The sequence below is a fragment of the Muntiacus reevesi genome, chromosome 15, assembly GCF_963930625.1.
Source record: "Muntiacus reevesi chromosome 15, mMunRee1.1, whole genome shotgun sequence".
NCBI lineage: Eukaryota > Metazoa > Chordata > Mammalia > Artiodactyla > Cervidae > Muntiacus > Muntiacus reevesi.
In genome coordinates, this window is record NC_089263.1 from 62,902,023 (window position 1) to 62,925,768 (window position 23,746).

At 57.2% G+C, this 23,746-nt stretch overlaps 1 protein-coding gene across 1 annotated transcript in view; it reads left to right on the plus strand.

Moving 5' to 3' along the window:
• Positions 1–23,746, plus strand: part of DYNC1H1 (dynein cytoplasmic 1 heavy chain 1) — a 62,849-nt gene that overhangs the window by 16,042 nt on the left and 23,061 nt on the right. Inside the window, exons 8-40 of the mRNA XM_065906540.1 lie at positions 163–1,239; positions 1,830–2,009; positions 3,505–3,654; positions 5,421–5,567; positions 7,095–7,235; positions 7,587–7,763; positions 7,851–7,961; positions 8,041–8,160; positions 8,647–8,886; positions 10,682–10,837; positions 10,975–11,088; positions 11,299–11,409; positions 11,488–11,697; positions 11,847–11,993; positions 12,335–12,501; positions 12,596–12,769; positions 13,539–13,704; positions 13,786–13,974; positions 14,070–14,264; positions 14,962–15,244; positions 15,707–15,807; positions 16,378–16,537; positions 17,445–17,688; positions 17,861–18,044; positions 18,276–18,488; positions 19,233–19,471; positions 19,634–19,790; positions 21,299–21,526; positions 21,980–22,210; positions 22,326–22,466; positions 22,651–22,884; positions 22,972–23,178; positions 23,263–23,384. Of these exons, the coding sequence (XP_065762612.1) occupies positions 163–1,239; positions 1,830–2,009; positions 3,505–3,654; positions 5,421–5,567; positions 7,095–7,235; positions 7,587–7,763; positions 7,851–7,961; positions 8,041–8,160; positions 8,647–8,886; positions 10,682–10,837; positions 10,975–11,088; positions 11,299–11,409; positions 11,488–11,697; positions 11,847–11,993; positions 12,335–12,501; positions 12,596–12,769; positions 13,539–13,704; positions 13,786–13,974; positions 14,070–14,264; positions 14,962–15,244; positions 15,707–15,807; positions 16,378–16,537; positions 17,445–17,688; positions 17,861–18,044; positions 18,276–18,488; positions 19,233–19,471; positions 19,634–19,790; positions 21,299–21,526; positions 21,980–22,210; positions 22,326–22,466; positions 22,651–22,884; positions 22,972–23,178; positions 23,263–23,384 (6,716 nt within the window). The remainder of the gene's footprint in view (positions 1–162; positions 1,240–1,829; positions 2,010–3,504; positions 3,655–5,420; positions 5,568–7,094; positions 7,236–7,586; positions 7,764–7,850; positions 7,962–8,040; positions 8,161–8,646; positions 8,887–10,681; positions 10,838–10,974; positions 11,089–11,298; positions 11,410–11,487; positions 11,698–11,846; positions 11,994–12,334; positions 12,502–12,595; positions 12,770–13,538; positions 13,705–13,785; positions 13,975–14,069; positions 14,265–14,961; positions 15,245–15,706; positions 15,808–16,377; positions 16,538–17,444; positions 17,689–17,860; positions 18,045–18,275; positions 18,489–19,232; positions 19,472–19,633; positions 19,791–21,298; positions 21,527–21,979; positions 22,211–22,325; positions 22,467–22,650; positions 22,885–22,971; positions 23,179–23,262; positions 23,385–23,746) is intronic.

The window sequence follows — 23,746 nt, forward strand, 5'->3', positions numbered from 1 at the left end:
GTGCAGTATCGTGTCTTACACGGCTTTGAGTTGTGGCTGTAAAAAGTCTGAGTAAACGTTAGGCTTACGTGGCGGACTGGTCATCTTTGTGGTGCGTGCTACTCAATGAGGTAAAAGTCTTCCCCTGGCAGACCTGTCTTCTCCCAAACCCTGTCCTTGCAGGTCACAGCGGTTGCGCAGCAGAACCAGGGGGAGGTGCCTGAGCCCCAGGACATGAAAGTGGCCGAGGTGCTCTTCGACGCTGCCGACGCAAACGCCATAGAGGAGGTCAACCTGGCTTACGAGAACGTCAAGGAAGTGGACGGGCTGGACGTCTCCAAGGAGGGCACGGAGGCCTGGGAGGCCGCGATGAAGAGATACGACGAGAGGATCGACAGGGTGGAGACCCGGATCACCGCCCGCCTGCGAGACCAGCTCGGCACGGCCAAGAACGCCAACGAGATGTTCCGGATCTTCTCCAGGTTCAACGCGCTGTTCGTCCGGCCTCACATTCGCGGGGCCATCCGCGAGTACCAGACGCAGCTGATCCAGCGTGTGAAGGACGACATCGAGTCTCTTCACGACAAGTTCAAGGTCCAGTACCCGCAGAGCCAGGCGTGTAAGATGAGCCACGTGCGCGACCTGCCGCCCGTGTCCGGCTCCATCATCTGGGCCAAGCAGATCGACCGGCAGCTGACGGCCTACATGAAGCGCGTGGAGGACGTGCTGGGCAAGGGCTGGGAGAACCACGTGGAGGGCCAGAAGCTGAAGCAGGACGGGGACAGCTTCCGCATGAAGCTCAACACGCAGGAGATCTTCGATGACTGGGCCCGCAAGGTGCAGCAGCGCAACCTGGGCGTGTCGGGCCGCATCTTCACCATCGAGAGCACGCGGGTCCGGGGCCGTGCCGGCAACGTCCTCAAACTGAAGGTCAATTTCCTCCCCGAGATCATCACCCTCTCCAAAGAAGTGCGAAACCTCAAGTGGCTGGGCTTCCGCGTCCCGCTGGCGATCGTGAACAAGGCTCACCAAGCAAATCAGCTCTACCCGTTCGCCATCTCGCTGATCGAGAGCGTGCGGACCTACGAGCGCACGTGCGAGAAGGTGGAGGAGCGGAGCACCATCTCCCTGCTGGTGGCGGGCCTGAAGAAGGAGGTGCAGGCACTGATCGCCGAGGGCATCGCCCTGGTGTGGGAGTCCTACAAGCTCGACCCCTACGTGCAGCGCTTGGCGGAGACGGTCTTCAACTTCCAGGAAAAGGTGCGTGCCGCTTCCGTCCTCCCCGTTGCGGAGGGTGGCCAATCGGTTAGCAGTTAGCTCTCCACAGAGGTCGTCCATGGTCCTGACAGCTCAGGGCCACGTCTGCCAAGCAGGAGAAGGAGGCTCTCCTCTCACCAGGCTGTTGGATGGTGTGGGGGCTTTAGGGAGGCCTTTCAGTGACAGTCCCTGTTCAGGTAGGGGGCCAGGGCAGAGGTGAAGGGTCCGAGAGCTCCATTACTGATAAAGTTGTGTGAACCGCGGGTTGGCGGCTCGCGCCCTGTCCCAGACCTGGCCCTCCTCCCCAGATCCCCGCCCGGCCATGCCACACTCGCCTCCTGGCCCTGCTCCTGCCTCTGCAGGCAGGACAGAGTCCACTGGTCTGGTGAGCAGCTGGCTCCCAGGGAGGGAAGGTGCTGAGCAGCACGCATTGATGTCCTGCTCCCGCGCGGGCAGTCAGAGGGCGCCTTCCCGGGAGCGGGAGTGGGAAGGGGAGAGGCTGCCGATGTCCATACCTTTCCCTCCCCTCCTTGGAGACGGGGGTGTGGTGTCAGGCCAGCACGTAGGCTTAGCTCCCTTGTACCTTCCTTTAGGTGGACGACCTACTGATTATCGAGGAGAAGATAGACCTGGAAGTCCGCTCCCTGGAGACATGCATGTACGATCACAAGACTTTCTCCGAGATCCTGAACAGAGTGCAGAAGGCCGTGGACGACCTAAACCTGCACTCCTACTCCAACCTGCCCATCTGGGTCAACAAGCTGGATATGGAGGTGGGCTGGCGCCGGCTACCCGTGACATTGTCTGCCATCTGCATGGGGGTGGCCTCGGTCCACAAGTCTGTTAGCTCATCACTGAAAAGCTCTTTCCGTGGAAGTTACCAGTGACCATGACCATCCAGCTCTTTCCAGAAGTCCCCTGTAGCTGACAGCAGAGCTGAACTGCGGGGCTGGCTGCAGTCGCCCTCCTCCTGCGCCGAAGCAGGGCGCTCCGGGGGAGGGGAGGGGTGCTCTCGTCTTCTGGGCGTTTGGCAGCCTCCTACGTCAGCTCTGCTGATGACTGAGGTGCTTCTCCCTGGCCCTCCTCTCCGGGCCGCCTTCTCTGGCCACCCTGTCTTTCTCCACCAGCCCGCCAGCAGCCACGTACCTCTTGTTCCTGGTTTAGAGGATCTTGGCTCACCCTTGTGGGGTGGGTGTTGGAAGCATAGTTAGCACCCCGAGTGGCTTTCTCGTCAGCGGGTGTCAGAGCATCTGTGAAGTCTCTGGAGGGAAGGAGGGTGTTTTATGGCAGAGGTCCCTCAGTGGACAGGTGGTGGCTGGTCAGTTCTGAAGTTGTGTGTGGGTCACAGGTTTTCTACTCTAAAGTGGATTAGTAAAATGCAGCGATTCCTCCAGTGGGCCCTGAACAGAGTGAGCTTTCAGAAGCCCCGGTCTTCTGAATCGAGTGCGAGTCCCAGGTTTTCTCAGGCCGCCCCGACAGCGTTCCCAGGATGGTTGAGTGGCTCACAGTGAGGGGACTCTAAGCAAGCTGTGCAGACGCCCTAGTCCTTGGAAATCTCCTCACAGATCAGAGATTTCCGACTTCCTTCTTCACTTGTTGAAAGAAAATGGTCACTGTTTGGTGACTGATGTTGACTAGATTTACTGTGGTGATCATTTTACAAATAGGCATACATATTGAATCTTTATGCTGTACATCCAAAACTAATGTTATAGTCAGTTACTGAAGGCAGGAGAAGAAGGCAGAGGATGAGATGGTTAGGTAGCATCACTGACTCAATGGACACGAGTTTGAGCAAACTCCAGGAGATAGTGAAGGACAGGGAAGCCTGGTGTGCTGCAGCCGTGGCATCACAGAGAGTCAGACGTGACTTAGCAACTGAACAGCAACAATAACGAAATCAGTTGTGCCTCGATTTAAAAAAGAAAATGGGTTCATCTCCAAATTATAGTCTTCTAGTTTCAAACGTGAGGCTGGTTTTTGTTTGTAAGTTTCCTGTCATACTGAACGTGTATCAAGACCTTCGCCACACCTGCGCGTTTGTGTTGGTCTTGTTGCTTGTCAGCGGGAGTCCGCAGGTGGAGAGCAGTCAGCCTGGTGGTCAGTGACCCGAGGCTGGAGGGTGAAGACGAGGCCGAGGAGCCAGGGTGAAGGCTTATGGACAGGAACAATCCGTCCTGGACCTGGAACATGGGTTTTCTGTCAATACACTCTGCGAGCTAACTTTGGGAGAAACACTGTTCTTAGTTAGACATGTCTTCTCTGTAGATCGAAAGGATACTGGGCGTCCGGCTGCAAGCTGGCCTGAGAGCTTGGACCCAGGTGCTCCTTGGACAAGCAGAGGATAAAGCAGAGGTTGACATGGATACAGATGCCCCTCAAGTTAGTCACAAGCCTGGAGGAGAGCCAAAGATCAAGGTGAGTATCTCCCAGGGCAGCCGGTCCCATAGGAAGTAAAGCACCAGGGGAAGCGCCAGTGAAAAGGCCACTGCGGTGGGCAGACCTGAGCCCGGTCAGCGTCCCGGGGTGACGTGAGGTGAGGAGACGGGCTCTCTCCCCACCCTCCGTGAGGACAGCGCCAGGCAGACCCAGCAGGAGGGCCGCTCTACAGAGGGCGCCCCAAGTGCCAGGGCGTGAGAGAGGCGGGAAAAGCGGAGAGTGCCACGGATGGAAGGGGCTGAGGAGCGGTGACCGCCGGCGGAAGTGTCCCGGGAGACCCGGCGAGTCTGACTGGGGCCCGTCCTTTAGCTGAGTCTGTCGAGGCTGCCGTCCCCGGGGTCACAGAGCCCCCGCGACTGAGCGACTGGAAGACGGGCTGGCGCTCGTGTCTTTGCTTTGGTGATCACACCACTTGAGAGGAGGCTGGAGAGGGCGTATCCCTGTCCTCTTCACGCCTGCGTTAGAGCTCTGCTCTGCGTCAGGTTTCAGGAATAAGTGGGGTTTAATCGTTTTGTCTGATGGCTGTGTCGCATCTTAGCCGCGGTGCGGGGGTCTCCTTACCGGTGCGGGCTTGGTAGCTGTGCTCACGGCTTCATTATTAATGTGGGGCCTTAGTTCCCCCACCAGGGCGCGAACCCACGTCCCCTGCACTAGATTCCTAACCCCTGGACCACCAGCGAAGTCCCAGGTTATTTTCCTCAATGGAGAATAAAACTTAGAATCTACACTGGGGGAAATTTCTGTTCTCCTAGGATGTACGTAGGAAGCAATTTGAAGAACTGAATACAATCGTCTGCTGCAAGCAGAAGTTCAGACGGTGACCCTAAAGTGTCAGTTCTAATGAAAATCTGAGTAGAATTCTCATGGAGGGATGCATCAGCACGCTGGACAGCAGCCCCTGTCTCCACGTGGCTGTTTCCCATTGTGTGGATGGGGGGCCTACCGGGGCCTGCAAGCTTCCCAGAAAGTTCTGTTTAAACTCTGCACGTAACACAGGTGGTGGTTGTAAACGTGTCCACCTTACACTGATTTATTAAGCCATACATTAGTTCTGTGTAGTTTACAGTATTTGTGTTCTATTTACAAGTGGAAGTCTCCAAATCAGAAGCCTGATAGAACTGGGCAAATAGAAACTTTGATCTGAGAGAAACAATTGCCTTTTTTTTTCCTACCCAGGCTTCATGTTTTCTTTTAATACCTAAAATGTTTTCACTTTTGAATATTACAGATATTCATCCCCAGAGCATACTTTTTAAAAAAAATTACTGAGGTGCAGAAAAGCAAGTGAGGGTGTCTGAGTTGATTGGATATGTAGCGGAGACTGAGCTGGAATTCTTAAATTGCCTCAGAGCACTGGTGGGTGGCACAGACTGATCCCCGCCTGTAAACCCATCAGTGAAGCCGGCCTTGCGTCACTGCTTTCTCAGGTTGCAAGGTCCTCCACGTCCAGACATCGTCACACACATCAGATCCCATGGCGCTTTGCTGAGCGCCTGTTGTGTGTCTGACACCCAGGCGCTGGGCGCCCGGGAGGAGCCCATGCAGAGCTGCCCTCTGACCTCCTCCAGGCTCTTGGGGAGGGCTGCATGCCAAACATGAACTCACAGGCCAGATCTGTTAGTAACTTAACAGAGTTTGTGGTTCACACGGAACTAGTGTAAGGATTCAGAGAGAGAAAATGGTATATATCAAAGCCCTTGTACTGAAATAGACTGCTGAGTCAAAACGACACCTTTGCTTTCCAGAATGTCGTTCACGAGCTGCGGATCACCAACCAGGTCATCTATTTGAACCCGCCCATCGAGGAGTGCAGGTACAAGTTGTACCAGGAGATGTTCGCCTGGAAGATGGTGGTGCTGTCTCTTCCCCGGATCCAGAGCCAGAGGTACCAGGTGAGCCCCCTCGCCAGGAAGCCCTGAACCTCAGCTCAGCGCTCTGTCGGAACGCTGGACAAGGCGCAGTGTGATCTGACACTTTCCCCGTGGTTACCGCTCCACACAGCCCCAAGTGTATCTCCTTTCTTAGCTGTGCGTGTGGCTCTGTTCTCTCCTCCCTCCTCTGGGGCCGGTCTTCACTCCCGGCTCCCCCAGCTCTCCCTGCACCTTGCCGGCACGTCCACGTCACTGGTTCCTGTACGTTCCATGCCCACCCCACCCCGCCCTCCGCATCCCATCCGGACTGCTGGTCATGAATACCAGCCGTGCACCGGCCCTGCATGCTCCTGTCTCCTCTGGTCCTTACCCTAACTCCACGGACCGGTCCCGCTGCCTCCCCGCGGCTCCACATGGCCACCTGCAGACGTGTCGTCTCTCAGTCCCCTCCCTCAGACCTGCGTCTCCCCCAGTCTTCTCTTCCCCGCCCTCTAACCTGCTCAGGCTGCAGATCTTCATGTCACCCTGGACGCCCACCGTCTCCTCTTCAGAACTTACCCTGGTCTGTTTCTTGTGGCGTCCAGTGCTGCAGACGTGCAGGGTGCATCTCACCCGCAGGCCTAGTTAAGCCCCCTCCTCACTGGTCTCTGCTCTCGTTCCTCTAAAAGCTGCGGTCAGCTCAGCAGCCCAGAGTGCCTCTTAGGTGTGTGTGGACCCCGACGCTGCTGTTCTGGGAGTCTGGTAACGGTTCCCGTCTCGCCCACCACGGGGGCCTGTGGGCCCCCGACACGTGGCGCTCTGCCTCCTGCCTCTCCGCCCCCGGCTCTGCTGCAGCGCGCGGGGCCCGCCCGTCCTCACACAGGCCAGGCGGACACTGGCCCCAGGCCTCTGCCCTTGCTCATCCCCTGCCCCCACGGTGCCCCTCCTCACCCAGTCTCTGCCCAGGGTCACCTCCTCAGTGAGGCCTCCCGTGCCTCCCCGTGTGAAACACGTCCTCCCCCTTGCATTCCTTCCCACCCCCGCTTCTCCCCAGCCCTGCTCGCCATCTGACGTCCTGCGTATTTTGCTTTTCCCTTGGTTGTCTCTCCCCTCCCGCAAAACCTAAGTCTGTGCCAGCAGACGTCTTTGTTCATAATGCCTGCAGCAGTGCCTGGCCTGTGACTGGCCCACAGGTTGTTGACGCCGACGACTGACTGTGTGCACGCTGGTGTTCACACTCGGTGGTGGCCCCTCGCTCCCCAAGGCGACACCCTCGTCCTGCCCTCTGGGATGAGAGGCTCAGGTCTCGTGGGGCCCACCCTGGACACCCCGCTCCCCGCTCCTGAGGCACGCCTGCTCAAACAGGGATGCCACATCTTCCAGCTTGTGGTTGATGTTCCTTTTCTTGGTTTGATGAGTTAAATATACTTAGGTCATTTGTGACTGGGATGAGTGAACGTTGTCCCTTAAATGATATTTCTTTCAGTTTATTTCAATTCACTGAAAGGTAACTGAGGTTCACATTTCTATACACGCTCCCTGTGTTCATTTCCGGCTTTGTTCTGTTAGGTGGGCGTCCACTACGAACTGACGGAAGAGGAGAAGTTCTATCGGAACGCGCTGACGCGGATGCCGGACGGCCCCGTGGCCCTGGAGGAGTCCTACTCTGCAGTCATGGGCATCGTCACCGAAGTCGAGCAGTACGTCAAGGTGAGGCGCTCCTCTCCCCCTGGGGCGCGTGATCCATCTTAGACGCAGTGTGAGCTTGAATGAACGTGCAGCTAAGAAGTCTTGACTAAACGTAATGCGATTTATGACGTAATGTTTGCTACTTTAAAGCAAGCAGTGAACAAAAGAATGAACCTTTTGGGGTATTAATCATTTTGGAAAGCAGAAAGCTTTATTCTCTCTTGGTTGGGAAACTGAGCATTTGAAATGAGAGTTTATTCCTAACAGTGATGAAAGAACATAAACCTTTTTAACAGATTACGACCATATATATTAATGTTTCATAAAGTAAGAAGTCGAGCTGTAGTGTGAAACTGCATTCTTCATTTGCAGGTCTGGCTTCAGTATCAGTGCTTGTGGGACATGCAAGCCGAGAACATCTATAACCGGCTCGGGGAGGATCTCAACAAGTGGCAAGCTCTCTTGGTCCAGATAAGGAAGGCCCGAGGAACCTTCGACAACGCAGAGACCAAGAAAGAGTTTGGACCGGTGGTGATAGATTACGGCAAGGTGAGCCCCGCCGGCTTCCTGCACGGTGGCCGTGATGCAGCGTCTGACTGCAGGGAAGCTGCGGTGTGAACACTGCTCCCCCCGCAGGTCCAGTCAAAGGTGAACCTGAAGTACGACTCCTGGCACAAGGAGGTGCTCAGCAAGTTTGGGCAGATGCTCGGCTCCAACATGACCGAGTTCCACTCGCAGATCTCCAAGGTGAGGAGGCGGGAGCCCGCGGGGCGGCAGGCCCGCCGGCCCCTGTGGCCCCGACCGACACCGTGCTGTCGCCCCACAGTCCCGCCAGGAGCTGGAGCAGCACTCCGTGGACACGGCCAGCACCTCCGACGCGGTGACCTTCATCACCTACGTGCAGTCTCTGAAACGGAAGATCAAGCAGTTTGAGAAGCAAGTCGAGGTGAGCTCTGTCCTTCGCTGTGCCTTGGGGGTCCCCGGGGCGCCTCTGTCATACCCCCTGCCATCCTGTAAAGGTGGACGCCGGCGTCCTAGGCGGCGGCATTTTAGAAAGCTTTGCAGGTGATCCTCAGGTACTTCAGGGTTTGCGAACCACAGGTTCTTATCTTTTGAAATCTTTTAGTTGTTGATCTTCAAGTCCTCAAACTTCAATTTCTTTCTCATAGTTTGGACCTAGGGTGTGAAGCCCAGTTCCGGGGTGCTCAGGCCCTGCTCAGGGCTGCCTCGGTGCAGCCGGGCAGTCCCGGCTATGGCCCAGCCGGGCCCCTCGGCCACCCGCTGCCCTGTGGCCGCAGCGCTGTGGGGAGGGGAGGTTCCCGGCGGAGAGCAGGCGTGTTCTGCACCCACGGGTGTCTTCTTGGTGCAGTCTGACCATAGTTGCTGTTACCCTTCTAGAAGAAAAAGCCCCATGCATTTGTTCCCTCTCTAGCTCTACCGCAATGGCCAGCGGCTGCTGGAGAAGCAGAGGTTCCAGTTCCCGCCATCCTGGCTCTACATCGACAACATCGAGGGGGAGTGGGGGGCCTTCAATGACATCATGAGGCGGAAGGACTCCGCCATCCAGCAGCAGGTGGCCAACCTGCAGATGAAGATCGTGCAGGAGGACCGGGCCGTGGAGAGCCGCACCACCGACCTGCTGACCGACTGGGAGAAAACCAAGCCCGTCACGGTGAGCCCCGCGCGGCCCGCGCCCCAGCCCGCAGCGCCGGCCGTCCTTGCCGGCAGACCGAGGCGCCTCCGCGGCTGAGCTCTCCAGGGTGAGGGCGCTTCCTTCCTGCAGTAAAGGGAGCAGTCCTTGCAGAGAGTGGATGTGAAACTGAAAGCCAGCTTAGATAGGCCTCTTTTTACCCAGACCCCTCACGACAGTCATTTAAGTCAGGGAATGCTTCTAAAGCCTGACGTTTCTCTGCTCATAAGTTACCCTCTCAGTTGTACTCAGAAGTTGGACTTGTCCCTCTTGTGGACTCAGGCCAGGCGTCCCCCGGCGCCACTGCTTGGCCTGTGCTCTGGGGCCGTCCTGGGCTGTGCCGCTGTCATCACAGGGGTTAAGCCTCTCTGTGCCCAGAGACTGCCGCAGCCAGGCCTCCACATTCATTCGAGTTTGTATGAGCACCAACCGTGTTCTGGGCAGCAGGAACACAGCCGTGACCAGAGAGGAGCCTGGCCCCAGGGGGACACGCTCCCGCAGGAGCCGGAGGGGGAGAAGGGAACAGGAAGGACACGCACTTTAAGTCAGACGGAGACGCGTGCTGGGGGCATTGTGTTGGTGCCTCGCTGCTCAGCGGGGAGTCTGGCGTGTGGGGACCAGTGGGGGCAGGCAGGCATGCCAACGGTCGAGGGGCGTGCAGACGGGCAGGACGGGGCTCAGGTGTGGAGGTCATGGCCCGCCTGGTTCACTGGGTGGAATTCACAGGGAGGCACATGTGTAAACAGCTCAGGAGAAGGATGTGCATGCATCCTAGATAGTAGAGGGGCGTGCAGACAGCCAGGACAGGGCGCAGGCGTGGAGGTCACGGTCCGTCTGGTTCTCTGAGTGGAATTCACAGGGAGGCACACGTGTAAACACTGCAGGAGAAGGATGTGAGTGCATCCTAGGTGCTGGTCGGGTTTTGTGGTCAGGGCTGCGGTTCTCCACATGAGGCCTGGGGACCGATCGGGCTCCCTGCCGCCACCGGCACACACGCACGTCTGCTGGGTCGGCCTCCGTCCTGCCCTCAGCCCGTCCGTGCTGCCGGCCTGAACTCCCACTTTGTGTCTGGTTGGTCCGAGGGGCCCCGGGGCGAAGCAGGCCGTGCTTCGCTGACTCCAGGACTGCCAGGTCGTGCGGGGGAGTGAGGGCTGATCAGCAGGCAAGAGTGCAGCACCTCAGCGTGGCCGTCTGTGCCGCGCCTCACCGGTGATGTGTTACAGTTAGAAATCTCACTGAGGGAGTGCCCTGGGGGGTCCAGTGGTTAGGACTCAGCGCTCTCACTCCTGAGGGCCCGGCTTCACCCCTGCTCAGGGAGCTGAGGTGCCACAAGTCACACAGTGTGGCAAAAACGAGATAAAGAACTTGAGTTGGTACTTGATATAGTCACTCTCAAAGGTTATTAAAGTGGAAAGAGATCTGTGAATCGTGTTAGTGCAGAAGCCGAGCGGCCTCTGGTGAGAACGCTGCTCTCCTCCTCATCTTCCCTTGTCCCTGATGCCCGGGCCGTGCCCCCGGGGAGGGCGTGCCTGGCGGGGGTGGCCCACTCCGGACCCAGGTCAGTGTCTCCCCAGCACTCCGCGAGGGGACGCCTGAGTCGATGGGTGCTCCCCTTGCCCAGGTCAGACCTGGAAGTAACGGGCACGCATCGCCAGCATGCACTTCTGAACATTTACACGCAGACACACTCAAGGAAGCGCAGCGACCCCTCCAGCTCCTCGGAGCCGGGCCCTCTCCCTGAGACCTGGCTCTGACTCACTGGTCTTGACCGCTTCAGGGCAACCTGCGTCCAGAGGAGGCGCTGCAGGCGCTCACCATATACGAAGGGAAGTTCGGCAGACTGAAGGACGACCGCGAGAAGTGCGCGAAGGCCAAGGAGGCCCTGGAGCTGACCGACACGGGGCTTCTCAGCGGCAGCGAAGAGCGCGTCCAGGTACGAGCCACTCCCGCGGGCGTGTGGGCGCGGGCACCTCGTGCTGACCTCGCCCCCAGCCCGGCTGCACAGGCCCTGGTGGAGTCCAAGGTGGCTCCTCGCCCGAAGTGTAACTGCTCTGCTCTCCTTGATCGCAGGTGGCCTTAGAGGAGTTACAGGACCTCAAAGGCGTTTGGTCAGAGCTCTCTAAGGTCTGGGAGCAGATTGACCAGATGAAGGAGCAGCCGTGGGTCTCAGTGCAGCCTCGAAAGGTACGTGTCGGTAACACAGATAGCGTGCTGCCCTTCACGTGGTGGAATTTGGAGACTTTACGTAGGAACTCGGCAAGCAGGGAGTTGTACTGCGAGCTCACAAGAAGCCCCTTCCAGTCGTTTATCTGAAATTTCTTTTAAGGCTAGTTTTTAAATGTTTCACCCTTTAAAGGAACGTTGGCAAATACCACTTTGGGTTTCTCTTGACAGCTTCGACAGAATTTAGATGGCCTCCTGAACCAGCTGAAAAACTTCCCCGCCCGATTGCGGCAGTACGCGTCCTACGAGTTTGTGCAGAGGCTTCTGAAAGGTTACCTGAAGGTGGGTGACCCGGAGCTGCGGGCTGGGAGGTCGGCCGGAAACACGCCACCTGGGTGACTCGGCTCCCTCTCCCCACAGATAAACATGCTGGTGATCGAGCTCAAGTCCGAAGCACTTAAGGACCGCCACTGGAAACAGCTGATGAAGCGGCTTCACGTCAACTGGGTGGTTTCTGAGCTGACCCTCGGCCAAATCTGGGACGTGGACCTGCAGAAGAACGAAGCTGTGGTCAAGGACGTGCTGCTCGTGGCCCAGGGGGAGATGGCCCTGGAGGAGTTCCTGAAGCAGGTGCGGGTCGGGCTGTGACGCCACCTGGGCTGTGAGACGGAGCCTCACCGGCGGTCCCTCCTGTCCCCTTGTTGTCGACTCACCTGGCCGCTTATGTGGCTGGCCAACGCCCTTACATTGATGACCTGCCTCTTTGGGTTTCAATTCAGATACGTGAAGTGTGGAACACGTACGAATTGGACTTGGTTAACTATCAGAACAAGTGTCGCCTGATCCGCGGCTGGGACGACCTCTTCAACAAGGTCAAAGAGCACATCAACAGCGTGTCCGCCATGAAACTTTCTCCGTATTACAAGGTACTACTATGGCGGCTTCCCTCCCGCGCATCTGCCGTAATGCCCGCAGCCTCATGGGGACGTCCCGGGCAGTCCAGCAGTTAAGACGCCAGGCTTCCACTGCAGGGAGCACAGGTTCGATCCCTGGTCAGGGAACTAAGACCCCAAGTGCTACACGGCCTAAATAAATTAACATATATTTTAAAAATAAAAACGGCCAGGCTCAGTTACCAGGGACCTGTTTTTAGAAAAAGTGAGTCACGTAACTTGATAGGATGTTTGTCTGCATCTTGGGGTAAGTTCTGGTGTATCTGAGAGGGGAGAGGGGTAGCAGTTGATCTCTGCACTCTTTCGCCCGCTAGGTGTTTGAGGAGGATGCCCTGAGCTGGGAAGACAAACTGAACCGCATCATGGCCCTGTTCGACGTGTGGATCGACGTGCAGAGGCGCTGGGTCTACCTGGAGGGCATCTTCACGGGCAGTGCAGACATCAAGCACCTGCTGCCGGTGGAGACCCAGCGGTTCCAGAGGTTAGGCCTCCTGGGGTGGGGGCAAAAGGGTGGCTTGGCCGGGAACACTCTGCATGAAGGCTGACAGTAACCTTGCTTCTAATTTGACCTGTAGCATCAGCACAGAGTTCTTGGCTCTGATGAAGAAAGTATCCAAGTCTCCCCTGGTGATGGATGTTCTGAACATCCAGGGGGTGCAGAGGTCTCTGGAGAGATTGGCAGACCTGCTGGGAAAGATCCAGAAAGCCCTGGGAGAGTACCTGGAAAGAGAGCGCTCGTCTTTCCCCAGGTGAGGGGGAGTCTCAGGTGTGGACTGAAGGGAAGTCCAGCGCTGCGGTTTCTTCCCTCCTGGCCTGTGTGTTGCTAACTCTGACATCAAGAGTTTTCTTACCAGTAACCCACTTAATGAATACTGTTTCCCTTTCATCGAGTGAGTCCTCTTATTTTCTACCGTGGGTTTTTATACTAAATTCCATTTAAACTATTATTCCCCCTCCCAGGCAGCTTGCCTCTCTTAAAAAACTCACTCTGATGATTTTATTTTCTAAGTGGCTTTTTTTTTCTTTCTGAATAGTTTGAGTGAGTGAAAGTCGGTCAGTTGTATCCAACTCTTTGCAACCCCATGGACTGCAGCCCGCCAGGCTCCTCTGTCCACGGGGATTCTCCAGGCAAGAACACTGGAGTGGGCTGCCAATGCCCTCCTCCAGGGGATCTTCCCAACCCAGGGGTTGAACCCAGGTCTCCTGCACTGCAGGCAGATTCTTCATGGTCTGAGCCGCCAGGGAAGCCCTCTGAATAGTTTACTTACTATAAATAGAGCAGGTTTTTAAAAAATTGGTGACGTGAAGTGAATTACATGAAATGCATTGTATTTCTTTTCAGCGTCTTGTTAGGTGAGTGTGTCTCTTGCTGAGGGCTAGAGAAAACCTGGATGTGATCTGCATTCAGGCTGGAGATGGTCCACACCATTCATGTCCACTTTCCTTTCTTACTATTTGATTCACCTTACTTCTGTACGTGTCATGTTTTAGCAACTTAAATGCTGTTTTCGATTTTAGATTCTATTTTGTGGGTGATGAAGATTTGCTTGAAATCATTGGAAACAGTAAGAATGTAGCTAAGTTACAGAAACACTTCAAGAAAATGTTTGCTGGCGTTTCGAGCATCATCCTCAATGAAGACAACTCTGTTGTCCTGGGCATCTCGTCCCGTGAAGGAGAGGAGGTAGTTACATTTACGATTGTAACTCAGAAAACTTCACTCCTGTCTTCGCACACCTTAATTCTTAGGTTTTCTTTATTTCAGGTTATGTTTAAAACCCCCGTATCAATCACCGAACATCCCAAAATCAACGAGTGGCTCACGCTGGTGGAGAAGGAGATGCGGGTCACGCTGGCCAAACTCCTTGCTGAGTCCGTTACTGAAGTCGAGATCTTTGGTAAAGCAACATCAATTGACCCAAATACCTACATCACCTGGATTGACAAATACCAGGTACTGTCCAGCAGAAGGGGGACGGTCTGGAGGTGAGGACACCAGCTGATCTTTAAAGACACTCTTTTGGGTCTCCTGTGTGCCGCGTCTCCCAGGCCCAGCTGGTGGTCCTGTCAGCCCAGATCGCCTGGTCTGAGAACGTGGAGACGGCGCTGAGCAGCATGGGCGGGAGCAGCGACGCAGCCCCCCTGCACTCCGTGCTGAGCAACGTGGAGGTCACCCTCAATGTGCTGGCCGACTCGGTCCTCATGGAGCAGCCCCCACTCCGCAGGCGCAAGCTGGAGCACTTGGTGAGTCCTCCTCCTCCTGACCAGGCTCCCCTGCCCTCCCCTCGAGCTGCTAAAAGAACTCAAGCCCGAGAGATATCCTCATTGGCGTCTGGGAGAAAAGCAAGTCGATGGCCTGTTGACAAGTGCTAGGTGGTCCTTGGCGCTCTCTTCCTGTTGAAAGGCAACCTTGGGGAACAGGAGCCAAATGCACAACCTCCTGGTACAGAGGGGACCCCTGGTACAGAGAGGGGCCCCCAGTGTAGATGGGGGCCCCCGGTACAGAGAGGGACGCCCCGCCCTCAGGGTTTTCACGCTCTTGCGCCTGCCTTCCCAGAGCCCCCTTGGGAGGCGTGCTGTGAGCCTCTTCACTTTACCACTGGGCTGGCACCATCCTGTGCAGCAGATAGACAGTTAGATCAGAGACAGCTCTTCTCCCATCATGTTTTATGCCAGTTGCAGAGTTTTTACTTAGAAAAAGCTGTTTCTGTTGTTTCTTTGTTTTTGTTGCAGTTCTTTATTCTATGTAACTCTATCGTGTGAACGCCAGTTCTGTTGTTTTTAAAAGTAAATTTATATTTCAGAATATTTATTTACATCGTAACTGGACCTAGGATCTCAGTTTCAAAGTCTCCTCAGTAATGCGCAGTCCCAGAGGAGGCACTTCTGTACTCCAGGGAGTGTCCGTTACGATAATCTCCTAAAGTGAGTCTGTCTTCAGATCACAGAGCTGGTTCACCAGAGAGACGTCACCAGGTCCCTGATGAGGAGCAAGGTCGACAGCGCCAAGTCTTTCGAGTGGCTCAGCCAGATGCGGTTCTACTTTGACCCGAAGCAGACCGACGTGCTGCAGCAGCTGTCGATTCAGATGGCGAATGCCAAGTTTAACTATGGCTTCGAGTACCTGGGTGTTCAGGACAAGCTGGTCCAGACCCCCCTCACCGACCGCTGCTATTTGACGATGACGCAGGCCCTGGAGGCCAGGCTCGGGGGGTCCCCGTTCGGTGAGTCCCTCCACACACCTGGTCAGGTGAAGTCAAACGGTAAACCTACTTTTCAGAGATGAAGCAAATAATCTAAATGTATTTATTAACTACGTGGCTGGTACTAAATCTTTACATTAGTTACTACATTTGTAGTTGACCTTTGAACAGCATTGGTTTGAACTGCGAGGGTCCACTTGGACACAGATTTTTTAATAGATGTATAGTCAGCCTTCCGTATTCACAGGATTCACACCCTCAGACTGAACCAGCCGTGAATTGAAGCTTCCTTCTGAGGTTGGTTGAATCCATGGATGTGGAACCTGTGGATATGGAGGGCCGACAGTGGGACCCAGTGGGATTTGCATAGAGACAGAGGGCGAACTGTACTTTGATTTTTTGGAAAAGAATTGCCTTTTGCAGTTCTTAAAGCTAAAGACATGTTCTCACTTGCGTTCTCAATAACCTTTCTTCACATGACAGGGCCTGCGGGGACCGGGAAGACCGAGTCTGTCAAAGCTCTCGGCCATCAGCTGGGGCGCTTTGTTTTAGTTTTCAACTGTGACGAGACCTTTGATTTTCAGGTGAGAAGCTCCGAGGGAACCGCCTAGAGCTGAGGGCCGGGTGGGGACACAGGCCTGCGCCTCTGGGGGCCGTGAGCCATGCACACAGCACTCTCCTTTGGGAACGGGGTGACTGGAGCTGTTTGAGGGGCCAGCGGTGCGTGACACTGACTTGAGCTTCACGTCGCCAGGTTAACTCTTCGGTGTAATGTATTTTTCTGGTGTCTGTGTTTAGGAAAAACAAATAGGGAAGGTTGTTTTAAACAACGAAAAGTGTCAGCTTTGTCACTGGAATTTTTTTGGGAGACGAGGGAAAATAGTACATTATATCTGTACAGCTGTGTGTGGAGTACTTGCTACGTGTAGGACTGGGCTCCTTGCCTCACCGGTGAAGCTGGTTCCACCTTCACAGCCCATCCCACCCCCTGCACTCCTCCGGGAGGAAGGTGGTATGATTCCCGTTTCAAGGAGGAGCAGGCAGGTTTCAGGATGTGATTTGCCCGGGGTCGGCCCCATCACCAAGCCAGGATCGGAGCCCCACGTGGCCAGCACCGAGGCCGTCTCTTAGCGCCTGTCTTCTTCTCGTTTCAGGCGATGGGGCGCATCTTTGTGGGGCTCTGCCAGGTGGGGGCCTGGGGCTGCTTTGACGAGTTCAACCGCCTGGAGGAGCGGATGCTGTCGGCCGTGTCACAGCAGGTGCAGTGCATCCAGGAGGCGCTGCGCGAGCACTCCAACCCCAACTTCGATAAGAGTGAGGCTCGTCTTCTTGCTCCAGTTACACTGCTGTGGGTTAGAAATGAGCGAGGCTTTAGTGTAGCTCCCAGACCCGCGGTTGCAGGCAGGGCGGTGCGACCTGATGGAAGACATGGGCGGGGCCCAGGATGGCACTGCCCCCCTCGCCCCATGGCAGCTAGCGGGCGACTGGTCCTTCCTCTGCAGACAGAGGCCCCAGGCTCCCCCCGTGTCCCCGCAGAGCCAGGCCTCCTGGCAGGAGTGTTGGACCAGACCCTGGTCATGTGCTTGGGGGTCCCTGGGAGCTAGTTCCACACAGAGCCTCGGTGCATGAGCTGGAGGAGTTAAATACATCCGTGATGGGTAGTTTACCCGTCAGTTTTCCCTTTTATTCCCTAGTGATAGTATCTTATCTTACCAGACCGGAATAAAATGAGTGTCAGAGAAATGAGTGCCTCTGAGCTGTGTGCTCACTTGTGGAGGAAGCCTGGCCCCTGAGTGTGCAGAGCTGTGGCGGTTTGTTTTGTGTGTGGGTTGTTTTTAATGGCCCTAGGCGAGGGTCATGCCCGTGGTCTAAGCCAGTCGGCTTTATCACAGCTGGACCCGTTTTTGTTGCTGTAGCTACTGTCAGGCTGTGTTTCTGTTCTTCACTGACATGTGACACCCAGCGGTGATGCGCAGATAGGGTAGTGGGCTTCCCGCTCCAGTGACTTGATCCCCGCCACATCTGGGTGGCTCTTGCGTGGGCGGGAAGGCTGGAAACGGGTCTCCCCAGGCAGAGGGTGTCATGCTGCTGAGAGCCCACAGAAAGGCCAGGCCACGGCTCCCATGGGGTCCCAGGCCAGCAGGGCGCTGGGTTTGAGGTTTCAGATTTTATGGTGGTTTTTTGACCATCGCAAGCCTTAACGGCATCACCTGAATTTCAGCCTCTGCCCCCATTACCTGTGAGCTGCTGAACAAACAAGTGAAGGTGAGCCCAGACATGGCCATCTTCATCACCATGAACCCCGGCTATGCGGGCCGGTCGAACCTCCCAGACAACTTGAAGAAGCTGTTCCGGAGCTTGGCCATGACCAAGCCCGACCGCCAGCTCATCGCCCAGGTCATGCTGTACTCTCAGGGCTTCCGCACCGCCGAGGTCCTCGCCAACAAGATCGTCCCTTTTTTCAAGTGAGTCGCTTCGCATCATTCCTAATCGTGCTTCTGGCACGTGTTAACTGCACCATTTAAACTTGGCCTCTGTAATTACATTTCCTTCCACACATCCGCTCTCGTTTCTTGACGTTGGACGCTGCTTGGTACTCAGCGGGTACTGTTCTTAAGGAAACCCTTTCTCTTTCAGACTGTGTGATGAGCAGCTCTCTTCCCAAAGCCACTACGACTTTGGTCTGCGAGCCTTGAAGAGTGTGCTGGTGAGCGCAGGGAATGTGAAACGGGAGCGGATCCAGAAGATCAAGAGGGAGAAGGAGGAGCGCGGGGAGGCAGTCGATGAAGGAGAGATCGCGGAAAACTTGCCTGAGCAGGAGGTGAGCAGGCGTCTTCCCGCTCAGCCGGGCCAGCTCGCCTCCCCCGCACCCGAGCCGTGGCTCCCGTGTCCCAGGACGGACAAAGGAGACGCGTGCCAAACGGGCAGGGGTGGTGGGGCAGGGTGTTGGGTCTCCGCGTTTGTTCTCAGGGCCTGTGGGCGTGGGTCGCTGTGGGGACAGAGCCGGGAACGCGGAGCCGCCGCCCCTGGAGCTCAGCCATCTCCCCCGCAGATCCTGATCCAGAGCGTCTGTGAGACGATGGTGCCGAAGCTGGTGGCCGAAGACATCCCGCTGCTCTTCAGCCTCCTGTCGGACGTGTTCCCCGGCGTCCAGTACCACCGAGGCGAAATGACGGCGCTGCGGGAGGAGCTCAAGAAAGTGTGTCAGGAGATGTACCTGACTTACGGGGACGGAGAGGAGGTCGGCGGGATGTGGGTGGAGAAGGTGAGTGGGGCCTTGTGGCTGGAGCCTCATAGAGCCCCCCAGGGGTGGCGGGGCTGGAGCCTCACAGAGCCCCCCCAGGGGCCAAGAGCCGTCAGACGGCCCTGCCCACCCAGGAGGAGCCATGTCTGATGGGGCTGTCCCCTAGGCGTGTCATCTGGTTTGTGAACTTTTGTCCCCAAGTCCCCCGATAGGATTTTTCCTTAAGTGCAGTGACAGTAAAACTTACCTGAAATGTTCACTCACATGGTACGGTTTGCTCTCTGAAAATGCTAAAGGGGAATGACAGACACTGGAAAAAAGTGTCTGTGATAGTAGGTCTGTCCAGCGTCACAACTAACAACGTCACCGTGCCCCTGGGTACAGAGTTCACACTCTCTTCTGCACTGGCTTGCTCCCTCCATCTCCACTGTGAGTCACTCGGGAAAAAGAGTGTCGTGTGCACAGGCTGCGCCTGTGCCCCTGAGCCTCGCCTCCGGGTTAGCCGGGGGGCTCCTCCAGCCGCTCTCCTTCCTGGCAGGGGCCTCTCCTGAGGCAGCTTGCTGAGCAGCTCCCGTTCCACCGGCTGCGGCCTCCCTGACTCCTCAGACAGCTCCTCGGTGCAGTTAAACCCTTCTCTACCCGCTGTGGTTGTGATTGGCTGGAGGGCTCCCAGCACGCGTCTCTTGCTGGGCGCAGTGAGAAGCAGGGAGGAGCCTTCGCGTGCCTTCTCTCAAGTGCTGACGGTGCAGCTGGGTTTGCCCCCAGGTTCTCCAGCTCTATCAGATCACCCAGATCAACCATGGCCTGATGATGGTGGGGCCCTCGGGCAGTGGGAAGAGCATGGCCTGGCGCGTCCTTCTGAAGGCTCTGGAGAGGCTCGAGGGCGTGGAGGGTGTGGCCCACATCATCGACCCCAAAGCCATCAGCAAAGACCACCTGTACGGAACCCTGGACCCCAACACCCGGGAGTGGACAGACGGGCTCTTCACACACGTTCTGAGAAAGTGAGTGCACGTGGGCCGGGTCGGGGCCTCCTGAGAACCAGGGCCTGGCGCCCTGTCCCTGCGGAACAGTGTGTTCTCACACAGCCTGGGAACGCTTCAGAAACGGGTGCAAGCTGAGCGTCTTAGTCTGAGTCACCGCTCTCCTAACCCCTTCCACTCCAGGATCATAGACAACGTGAGAGGTGAGCTGCAGAAGCGCCAGTGGATCGTCTTTGACGGCGACGTGGACCCCGAGTGGGTGGAGAACTTGAACTCGGTGCTAGACGACAACAAGCTGCTGACGCTGCCCAACGGGGAGCGCCTCAGCCTCCCGCCCAACGTACGGCCAGCTCCCACCGCCCTGGGGTGGCCTGGGTGTCAGTAGCTTCACAGTCGGCGCTTCTCTGCTAGGCTAGGGCTGTTCCATTCACAGGGCCAGTGAGAGATGTTCCAGAGGGTTCATTCGTAACCTGCTGCTGCTCACTGATGGTTAGGCACGCTCTGTAATCGTCAGTCAGCCTTTCCTGCAGCCCTGGGGGGTCGGGTTGTGGGGACTTCTGGGAAGTGGCGCAGTGAGGGATTTAGACGTGGACCTCACGGTCGTCCCTCGAAAATGAGCGTCTGGTACGGGTCCTTCTGATTACACCACCTGATAGGTGGGGAACCGTGCGCAGGCCTGACGTGGACGTGTGTTCGTGCTTTGACCCCACGTTTATGGAGTGCCCCTGTGTGCTGGGCCCCTTCTACATGCTGCAAATACAGCCGTAACCAGCACAGACAAAACCCCTGCCCTGCCGGGGCTCACAGAGGTGGCCACAGACAGACGGGAGCAGTGGGCACGGGGCCACAGCGAGAGCAGGCTGGAGTAGTGTGGCTGAGGCAGGAGGTCGCTCCATCAGGGCTTCACGGGGACGCTGGCAGCTTCAGCGTTCAGAGGGAGCAGCTCCTGGGGCTCCCGGGCATTTGGGTGGAGGCCTGGTGGCGGGAGGAGCCCCTGGGCGTGCCCACACATGCCGGGAGGAGGGGGGCGGTTGGCCGGCACGGAGGGACGTAGGGCCAGGACCCGAGGGGAAACAGGCCTGGGGTCACCAAGGACTGGAGCTTGCCTGCCAGGGTAAGCTGGGAGGCCGTGGGGATACTGAGAAGTGACCGAGTTGTGGGTGTGAGTTAAAGCACGTGCTGATGGGATCTGCTGGTGGGTTGAGGGAACAGAGGCTCCAGCAGGGCCTCTGAGTGGGTGAGTGGGTAGTCTTATCACGACAGAGGGTCACCGTTAGCGGTTATGTTACTTGAGAAACCAAGACGCAGGTCTAGGAATATGCACTCAGCAGACGAGTGTCTTGATGTAATTTGTCAGGTTCTGTCTTCAGCTCATCACCTGGTAGATTCTGACTGTTTTTGGGAAGGTGGAGCTCCCGGTGAGGCACGTTAGCCCTGAGGTGAAGGCTCAGCAATCAGACTCTCTGGTTTGCCTCTCAGCCCCACCGGCTACTAGCAGTGGACCCAGCGAGGGTGCCAACCCTCTGTGCAAACGGAAGCCGTGTTGGCCGGCCTGGCGGGTTCAAGTGCGAGGGCCTGGCCACAGCCCCTCACTGTGGGCCCCACCGTCCAGGGAGCAATGGTTCTGTCCCATTGGAGCTCCCAGTTCTCCCAACCACACGGGTTTTTTTTCCTGCCCAGGTTCTTAGGGAGAGAGGTTGATGGGTGTTGCAATGGTGTAGTTAAGATATTTTTACTTCTGAATGGAGTGTGGAGAGGTTAGAGTTAAATTGCTTTTTCAGTAGGTAGGTAGGTAAACCAACTTCCTGATCTCTACCTAAAAAAATCTGCTTACCGGTCTCCCTCCAGGTGCGGATCATGTTTGAGGTGCAGGACTTGAAGTACGCCACGCTGGCCACCGTGTCGCGCTGCGGCATGGTCTGGTTCAGCGAGGACGTGCTGAGCACGGACATGATCTTCAACAACTTCCTGGCCAGGCTACGCAGCATCCCGCTGGACGAGGGGGAGGACGAGGCCCAGCGCCGGCGCAAGGGCAAGGAAGACGAGGGCGAGGAGGCCGCCTCCCCGATGCTGCAGGTGCGGGCGGGGCTGGGAGTGCGCGCCCAGGGGGTCCCCCACCCTCGAGAATCCGGGCACCCGCAGCAGCGCCGCCCCCGCCGCAGCCTGGCACTCATGGGAGGGTAGCATAACCAGCGTCGTCTCACACCAGCTTCTGAGGAAGCCAGTGGTCACAGTTGCAAAAAACATAGACGAGCATGGTAAATTTAAAGGGTTCTTTCAGATTTTTCTGCAAATTGATGAAAAATGGCCTATTTTCAGTTTCGATGGTAACTGTGTCCCAGGAAACGTGATTTTTGAGAACCGCCCGGATGAAGGAGTGGGATTGGTCGCTGAGCCTCGACTCCTCATTTTTCAACCCATAAAACTGTTTTCATCATGATGGGGCCCTCTCCCAGGCCGGGGTTAGCGCAGGTGGAAGTCCCCGGCCTTGCTAGCTGGCCGCTGAGCACCGTTGACCCGCCCTCGCAGATCCAGAGGGACGCGGCGACGATCATGCAGCCGTACTTCACGTCCAACGGGCTGGTCACCAAGGCGCTGGAGCACGCCTTCAAGCTGGAGCACATCATGGACCTGACGCGCCTGCGCTGCCTGGGCGCCCTCTTCTCCATGCTGCACCAGGCCTGCCGCAACGTGGCGCAGTACAACGCCAACCACCCCGACTTCCCCATGCAGATCGAGCAGCTGGAGCGCTACATCCAGGTCTGGGGCGGCGGGGGTGCTCTGGGCACCGAGGCTTCAGGGCTGACGTCGCTGTACCTGTCTCCTTGAATGTTCAAACTCCACTCAAATCGGGATCTGCCTCCTCCCCCCGCAGCGGTACCTGGTCTACGCCATCCTCTGGTCCTTGTCTGGAGACAGCAGGCTGAAGATGAGGGCAGAGCTGGGCGAGTACATCAGGAGAATCACCACGGTGCCGCTGCCCACCGCGCCCAGCATCCCCATCATCGACTACGAGGCACGTGCCGGAGGGTGGCCTCCCGGATCTCCCCCGCAGCAGCCTCGCCTGCCCTTGCCAGCCTTTCCTGTCATAGCGGGGTCTTGTGCCTTGAGTTCTCCGTGGTACAGGGAAGGCGGGTTAACTTGGAGGTCCTGGCTTGGGTGAAGGGGACCCCGGCTGACCCTCGCCCGCCTGTGCGCAGGTGTCCATCAGTGGGGAGTGGTCGCCGTGGCAGGCCAAGGTGCCGCAGATTGAAGTGGAGACGCACAAGGTGGCCGCCCCGGACGTGGTGGTGCCCACCCTGGACACCGTCCGCCACGAGGCCCTCCTCTACACCTGGCTGGCCGAGCACAAGCCGCTGGTCCTGTGCGGGCCCCCCGGGTCCGGCAAGACCATGACGCTCTTCAGCGCCCTGCGGGCCCTGCCCGACATGGAGGTAAAGGGGCAGGGACGGGCGGCCGACCTCGGGGGCCAGGGACGGGATCGGCCTTCCACCGCTCCCCTGGCTTCTGTCCTCCTGCAGGTTGTGGGTCTTAACTTCTCGAGCGCGACCACCCCGGAGCTCCTGCTGAAGACCTTCGACCACTACTGCGAGTACAGACGCACCCCGAACGGGGTCGTCCTGGCCCCCGTGCAGCTCGGGAAGTGGCTGGTTTTGTTCTGTGACGAGATCAACCTGCCAGACATGGATAAATACGGGACACAGAGGGTCATATCCTTCATCAGACAGGTCTGCTCCCATCTGTGAGGGCCCGGCTCCCCACCCACGCTACTGCTCACCTCGGCTCCTGACGCGTCACCCCCTTTTCCTCAGATGGTGGAGCACGGAGGCTTTTACCGAACCTCCGATCAAACCTGGGTGAAGCTGGAGAGGATCCAGTTTGTGGGGGCTTGTAACCCGCCCACCGACCCTGGGAGAAAGCCCCTCTCTCACAGGTAACACCGCTGGTAGACTTCCCTGGGTTGACACACACCAGTTCCAGGATTGCTTTAAACATAGCATAACAGAAACACGGTTTTGATGATTGAAAAAGGTAACAAAATACTGCACGTCAGTGGGGTTCCTCTGGGTTTCCCTCCATTGTGCTGGAAACCTCGGAAACACACTCAGGATGAAAGCAGTAGAGAGCTGCCCAGACCTGCCTGCAGGGCCCGGGTGAGGCTGAAATAAGCCCGAGTTGTTTCCCACCTCCGCTGGCTTCATACTCAGGTTTCCGCAGCTGCTGCTCAGGTGTGAGACCGCCCTGAGCTGGGGCGTGGAGCGTGGGGGCGGGGCAGGGAGGCTGTCCTCCGGCGCG